The 8,106-nt window shown below is 34.5% G+C and overlaps 1 protein-coding gene across 1 annotated transcript in view; it reads right to left on the bottom strand.

Moving 5' to 3' along the window:
* The window catches only part of LOC107038866 (ABC transporter G family member 22), a 22,957-nt gene extending 16,814 nt beyond the window's left edge, over positions 1-6,143 (bottom strand). The window contains exons 1-2 of the mRNA XM_015258178.2: positions 6,116-6,143; positions 4,505-4,674 (exon numbers count right to left, since the gene is read on the bottom strand). Of these exons, the coding sequence (XP_015113664.1) occupies positions 4,505-4,674; positions 6,116-6,128 (183 nt within the window). The 5' untranslated portion in view covers positions 6,129-6,143. The remainder of the gene's footprint in view (positions 1-4,504; positions 4,675-6,115) is intronic.
* Between the last annotated feature and the right edge of the window lie 1,963 nt (positions 6,144-8,106).

The following is an 8,106-nucleotide window of genomic DNA, read 5'->3' as shown; positions in this document are numbered from 1 at the left end:
TTTCTCGACCCGCTCTTTCATTTGAGACCAAAAAACCATCGAAATGTAATTCCTCGATCTCCTCAAAGTCTCAAATAAAAAGACAAAATCAATACTCAATTACTTAAAATTAGTTTTACATTCATTTTAACCCGTCAAACCAGTCACAATGTCATTCTATTCTACTTCATTTCAATGGACTTCATTATTCTTATGTATCATAGCATTGGAGAAACAGAATAAGAGAGTACAAAATGCATTGAATGATTCGATTTGTCGCGAATGGAACACGAAACGAGTTCAGCAAGTCCGACCAGTACAATCCATTTTCCCTTGTTGAGTGTATCTGCACTGCAGTTGTTACGATTGGATTAAAATCCCCCTCCGCTCACATTAAACTAGCTTCAGCTAATCATCCGGAGGCCCTTTTTAGCGTCTTGAGGGGGTTCCAGAGAGCACCTATACTAATGGGCAACTTTCTCTTCGCTTTGTGTCCCGAAAATTAACATTTTCGAGTTCTGTTTCGGTGGAACAGACCTTTTGCCTCTCTAACCCATAAAAGAGCCCCTTGTACCGTTAATCCAATTTCATTCCCTCTCTCTCTCTCTCACGGGTGGATTTTTAAAAAGGGAATAAAAGCCGAGGGAATTGCGACACCTCAAACTGCTTTATCGTTCACGTGTCGTTCTGCACGTACGATATCCTCGCGCCGGACTTTCTTCGACGCATTACACGCACGTGCCAGATACAATTGGATGACTCCTATTCACTTCAACTCTATCTCGTTCTTTTCTAGTCTTTCGTAATCGATTTTTTCTTCCTGTTTGGGGCGAGAGATATCTCGGGTTTCTCTTGTTGATTATTTTTTGCATATTTTATTTTCCATGGGAGGTGATTGCATTTTGTATTTTTTCTAGGAAAAAATAAACCTCTGGGATATAGGATTTTTTAATAAAGAGCGGAGTTGCGAATTTGATGGGATTATTTGTTGGTAGTAATTTGATGCTACCGACGTTAGGTTTTACTTTACAGAAGAGATGATGGAAAATGGAAATATGAAAGGGATATTTTTTTTATATTGGGAAAAATAAATTGTTCTGTTTTTGGTGCAGCATGAAGTAATTAATTCGAATGATGGTTTCAGTCAGAGTTGATGGCGATGCATTAATTAATAAACAAGTGTTATTTTTACATTTTTGCAATTAATTTTTGCTCCTTTGTGGGTCGGAGAAACTCTGAATTCTCTCTTTCTGTAGATTTTTTTATGGTTTATTTTGCACAAGAGATAATGGAAAATGGAAATATGAGCAAATGTTTTTTTTTTTAAGTTGAAAACATAAATTTTCCTGTTTTTAATTAATAAAATTCTTTATTTGGATGCTGTCTTCGTTTTAAACTTGATAACGATGTAATTAATAAACAAGATTTTTCTTTTTTACTTTTTTGTAATTTTTTGGTCCTTTGCAGGCGAGAGAAACTCTGAATTCACTTCCTCTCGATTTTTTCCAGTTTATTTGCACAAGAGATGATTGAGAAAATGGAAATATGAACGAATGATATTTTTTCATGTTGAAAAAACAAATTTTTCTGTCTTTAGTAAAGAATAACATTCTCAATTTGAATGGTGTCTCTCTTCAATTAATTAATTAATTAATTAATTATATTAATTTTGTGTTTGTTTGTAAGTGAGAGGAACTCAAAATTTTCGTCCTCTCGATTTTTTCAAGTTTATTTTGCACAAGAGATGATTGAGAAAATGGAAATACGAACGAATAAAATTTTTTTATGTTGAAAAAACAAATTTTTCTATTTTTAGTGAAGAATAACATTCTTAATTTGAATGGTATCTTCCTTTAATTAATTAGTTAATTAATTAAATTAATTTCGTGTTCCTTTGTAGACGAGAGAAACTCTGAATTCTCTCTTCCTCTCGATTTTTTCTAGTTTATTTCGCCCAAGAGATGACAGAGAAAATGAAACGGATATCATTTTAATAAAAATAAATTCTTCTGTTTTTAATAAAGGACAGCATCCTTAACCTGACTGATGTGCCTGCCTTTCAACTTTATGCTGATGTAATTAATCGCTAAAGTTTTTATTTCTCTCCTACATTATCGTAAGTGATTTTTTTGTTCCTATGTAAATGCGACAGCCATCTGGTTTTTTCTTCCTGTTGATGTATTCCATATTTTATTATGCATCAAGAATATCGGAAAGACATGATGAAGAAAATAAAAATAATTCACTAAAAAATAACGTTTTTTAAATTGAAATTACACTGCAGTGTAAAGAGTGGAGTAGATTTACTTGAGGGAAATTAATCAACTCGACAGAAAGAAATTTAATATCTACACAATAACATTGACTTGATAAAACCGGAGCCTCAAATAATTCTCTGTAGAACGAATGTATTTACCCGAAAGACATATAAATGTCTCACGAGACCAATTACTACCACGAAAATTATCATGTTTTGGTGGAAACTTTCTTTTTTGTCCACAAGTAAATTGATTCAACACGACAAAAGATCTCTTCAGGAGAGCATATAATTTTTCAACAGAACAAATTATTTCTCTCAGTGTACCTCAAAAGCCTTTAATCTCATTAAAGGTTTAATTTTTGGTTTAATTTGACGTTTTTTCAGGAAAAAGATTGACTTATTCTATTAAATTCTCGAATAAAAATAAAAATCCCTCTATTAATCCCTTTATTTTCCATTGACTTTTCCCCTCCTGTACTTCCTTGCGATGTATTCGATAAAATATGTGAGACCCTTGAAATTATCCCATCGACTTCGCCTTTCCTTTCTCTCCTCCGAGTCCATATCGACTCCGGAGTAATTCAAAAACCCCTTTCCATGTTTTTTTTCTCACTTGACAGCTCCCCCTCTCCCGACTCTCCAATTTCGGTGGTTATGCGAGTGTGTACGGGCCAAATAAAACATAGCGCACATGAAACGCGTGTAGAACCAGGCGCCGAATGCTTTTTGAAACACGTAAGACGCACGGTTCACTGACCGAGTTATGACGTCACACAGCGTGAAGTGATCGTTTCTCCCTGTTGTGGTCGATAAGAGGCCCGGCTAGTGAAACAACGCGTAACGGTTACCCGCCGAGTGCATCTGCGCATGCGCACAAGCGCCTGACTGATAGATCTGCGCGGAGAGATCCTTCTCCGCAATAAGTGATTTATCGAGTTTTTAGGATTTTTCTCCGTTCCGGCGGAATTTGGCGGGCGGCGTTGGCGCGATTTCCTGGGTTTCTAACGCTTTCGTACGTTAACGCGGGAGATAGCTTGACGCGATAAGAAACGTTTAAGCATAATTGGGATTGATTGTACACGCGCGGAAAGTGGTAATTTGTTTTGGAGTCATTTAGGTTGTTTTGAGAGGGGAAAACTTCCTCGCGATTTTTTTTGGCAAAATTTATGGTGTTTTTTGGGGGGTTGAGAACAGTATTAGGGGACGGGATGTGACTCAGAGGAGAATCACAAATTTTTTGATTCATTTTTTAGAATATTTTCCACAGAATCAGATGATAAAATTCTAATTTTCAGTAATTTATGTCTCAAATAGTGTTTAGATTAATTAATACTTTTATTTATCTCGATAAAATCCTCACTCTAGTGATTCAATTTCGAAATGCTGTTCCTTTCAAAAGTTTTTTTGATTAAAAAATTCTGCTGCATCTGCGCTGAGAGATCTTTCTCCGCAATAAGTGATTTATCGAGTTTTTAGGATTTTTTTCCGTTCAGGCGGAATTTGGCGGGCGGCGTTGGGGCGATTTCCTGGGTTTCTAATGCTTTCGTACGTTAACGCGGGAGATATCGTGACGCGATAAGAAACGTTTAAGCATAATTGGGATTGATTGTACACGCGCGGAAAATGGTAATTTGTTTTGGAGTAATTTACGTTGTTTCGAGAGGGGAGAACTGCCTCGCGATTTTTTTTGGCAAAATTTTTGATTGTTTTTGGGGGGTTGAGAGCACTTTTAGGGGATGGGATGTGACTCAGCCTTTACAGAAAAGATCCACAAATTTCTAGATTTATTTCTAAGAAATATTTTTTCCACAGAATCAGATGATAAAGCTCTAATCTTCAGTAATTTATGCCTCAAATAGTGCTCAGATTAACTCATACTTTTTTTTAATCTCGATAAGATCCTCACTCTACAGTAATTGGTTTATAGTTCTAGTAATAAAGATCTTATGAAACACGTAAGTAATCAATTTCGAAATGTTGTTCCTTTGAAGCGTTTTCGATTGAAAAATTCCAGGGTTTTTAATGCAATAAAATCTCTCACTTGAATTTAATCACTTTTGGTGCTGAAGGTCAGAGACATTTCCCCCAGAATTAAGTGGAAAATCCCCTGTCCTAAGGACAACGCGAACTTTCTCAAATTAACAAATTTTTTTTCCAACGAATAACATTTTTTCCACTCCGATCAAGGATATGTTCATACGTTTATCTCTCAAGGTTTATCTTTACGATGAAATAAAACGTATACCAAGAAATTTTGTTGCTTACCTCGAGCGTCTGACGCAGTGTGAGATCGGGAAAAAAGACGTCCTGCTGTTGTACATAACAGATCCTTCGACGCGATCTTTTTGTCAGTCTTTCGCGATTCAGCCAGATTTCTCCGCCGTCCGTGCCCACTCGGCCGGATAGGCAATTCAATAGTGTCGTTTTTCCGCATCCTGGAGGGACGAGACAGAGAGTTGAAAGGATGGAAAAATAAATGAAAAATTGCCTCGGGGGGAGCACACAAAGGAAAAAATTTAGTAGGAGTAGTTTATGGAATCAAGTTACAGGAGTTTTTGGTGGAGAAAAATTGAAATTGCGAAATGAGATCGTAAATTTTATTGAAAATTTTGTGGATTTACACATTTTTTAGCAACGCGAGTCTTCCCTTTTGAAAATTCCGGCAAATTTCGGAATTTTCAATGAAAACATGAATTTTCAGTGTCAAATTCTACCGAAGGGTAGAGCTACTTTAAGATGAAATCGTTAATGGAATTTCTTACTCAAATTGTAAATTCAGGGAAATTGTTGCTTGAATTCTCAAATTATTAAATTGAAATTGCGAAATGAGATCGCAAATTTTATTGAAAATTTTGGGGATTTACAAATTTTTTAGCAACGCGAGTCTTCTGTTTTAAAAATTCCGGCAAATTTAGGAATTTTCAATGAAAACATGAATTTTCAATGTCAAATTCTACCGAAGGGTAGAGCTACTTTAAGATGAAATCGTTCATGGAATCTCTCATTCAAATTGTAAATTCAGGGAAATTGTTGCTTGAATTCTCAAATTATTAAATTGAAATTGCGAAATGAGATCGCAAATTTTATTGAAAATTTTGGGGATTTACAAATTTTTTAGCAACGCGAGTCTTCTGTTTTAAAAATTCCGGCAAATTTAGGAATTTTCAATGAAAACATGAATTTTCAATGTCAAATTCTACCGAAGGGTAGAGCTACTTTAAGATGAAATCGTTAATGGAATTCCTTACTCAAATCGTAAATTCAGGGAAATTGTTGCTTGAATTCTCAAATTATTAATTGAAATTGCGAAATGAGATCGCAAATTTTATTGAAAATTTTGGGGATTTACAAATTTTTTAGCAACGCGAGTTTTCCCTTTTGAAAATTCCGGCAAGTTTCGGAATTTTCAATGAAAACATGAATTTTCAGTGTCAAATTCTATCGAAGGGTAGAGCTACTTCAAGATGAAATCGTTCATGGAATCTCTCATTCAAATTGTAAATTCAGGGAAATCGTTCCTTGAATTGTCAAATTATTAAATAATTTTCATCATCACGTGCCCTTGAAAATTGCAATTCCATTGAATACTCCAGAATTCAACTGATTTTTCAATACTAAAATACATGAAAATGTCGTGTCAACGAGTGATTGTTAAAAATTTCAAGATTTTTTACTTGAAAGTTCAGGAGTAATTTTCTCCCATTGTATGGTAAATTCCGAGATATTGACTGCGAACTAGAAACTCTTTTCCCTGCAGAGTTCATGCCCTCCTCATTCCCAAATGATTTACGTCACTCAGCGAGACTGGGAGGGGCAGCGCAAATGTTATGATTGTGGAGTAGGGAATGAAAATAATAGCCGAAACCAAACAATCACCTGAGGGTCCCATAACGGCCAACAGCTCGCCGGGTTTTACCACCCCGGAAACATCGCGAAGGAGGGCGCGCTTCTCCTTGAACACCTGCAATCCCCGGAAGACCAGCTGCACTGGACGAGAATCCAACGGGCATACTAACTGCAGTGCTGAGCTTTCCACTCTGCAAATTAAAGGGAACATTTTTTTTTAATTGTATGATGTCAATGAAACTTGTAATTATCATTACAGAGTTGTAAAAATACTCTTGAAATTTCAAGTAAAAAAATTTTTCAACTTAACGACAGATTTATATGAATATTCAGCGTCGTTAAAATTACATTTTGCACAAAATTATTCATTTTCAAACATTCGTTGTTCATAAATAAATAAATTATAAATAATAATCATTATTTATTATTATTTCAATAATAATAATAATCATTAATAATAATTATTATTATAATTATAATATTATATTATTATTATTATTATTATTATTATTATTATTATTATTATTATTATTGAAATAATTAGAAAAACATCCAATAAAAATTATTTGACACCCGTAGGTGATGAGAAAAAAAATCAATCAATCTGATAAATAAAATCAATATTCAAAAAATGTTCAAATGCACACTTAAATAGTTACTTGAAAATTGGAAAATTTCGTGCTCAGCGATTGAATCAGGGCTCGAGAACAATAAGACTCCCCTTCCTTCTGCACACGAAACACTTAAGACGTGAAAATCTCCATTTAATCCTCAATTTAAGCTCTTTGAAATCTCAAAATACGGTTTTTTTCTGGGTGAAGTAAAAATTCTGTGAGAAAATGTCAGACTACACTTTTCGGATCCAATAAAATTCCTCCACCACTCGAGTGGATTCTGTCATCATTAAAATATTTGGGGCGATCAATAATTTGTAGGTATTATTTTGAGACATTGGAACCGTAACCCAAGTATCTGGGTCAAGAAAATCGACGGCAATTCCATTCCAAAACGGTAATTGCCTTCGATTCTCCATTTATTTTCGTCACAATATAAATAATACGTAATCGAGTTTAAACTCCCCTTGAATGATGAATGAACGCCCGACTGCCGGCATTTCCTCCTCATCATCTCTCTCGCCCGGAAAAAAAATTTAGAACGTCTTATGCATTTTATGAGTAACAAGAAGAACATCTCTACTCATTGGCGCGCACGTACGTCCATTTTTGTCATCGTACTCGCGAGTACTCAACTTTCTAACGAATTCCCGAGAATACACAAAGACCTGTTTCAGAAAGAGGGAAATGATTCTCACGTTGAAATCAGTACCTAATGAATCATCATCGAAACTTGTTTCTCAATTAACCTTTTTCCCCACCGAACACATAAAAAAAGAATTATCACTTGCACTTGCGGTTGACAATTCCGGTTGAACTTAAGATTTTATTATTCGATTTTTTTTAATTCAAGTGTTTCAATTTTTTGTGGTAGGCGATTTTTCTTCATTTTTGTTCGAAATTTTCATATAAGGGATCAATGGAATTTCAAGAATGTCGACTTTAATTAGCTCTATTCACTGACGTCAATTAAAATTAAATTTTTCATACAGATTCACAAAAATGATATTTTTCCAAAATCGATTTTTCAATGATCACTCAAAAAATTTTCATCAAAATGGAATTAGTAGTGGCTAAAAAAATTGATAACAATACCTTCTTGATTCTATCAGAATATGATGGGAGTCGCACAATTGGTTGATGAGTTACAGCACATTGTTTATGCGATTTGAAAGAGAAAATCGGTTTTTTCATGATTACTGAAAGAATCATCAGTAATAGCAATTAAATCAGGGCTTGAAAAGTATATTTCAATGGCTTCTTAATCAAGTTGAAAAATGGTGAGAACAGCATCATTACTTATCAAGTTACACAATACGGTCATGAGCTTTTTATATAAAAATCTCTATCTCTATTAAACTCAGGTACCAGTCTATTATGTTGAATACTTATTCATATTGATTCATG

The sequence above is a fragment of the Diachasma alloeum genome, unplaced genomic scaffold (assembly GCF_001412515.2).
Source record: "Diachasma alloeum isolate Michigan unplaced genomic scaffold, Dall2.0 Dall_scaffold_00289, whole genome shotgun sequence".
Taxonomy (NCBI): domain Eukaryota; kingdom Metazoa; phylum Arthropoda; class Insecta; order Hymenoptera; family Braconidae; genus Diachasma; species Diachasma alloeum.
This window is presented reverse-complemented; position numbering and strand designations above follow the sequence as displayed.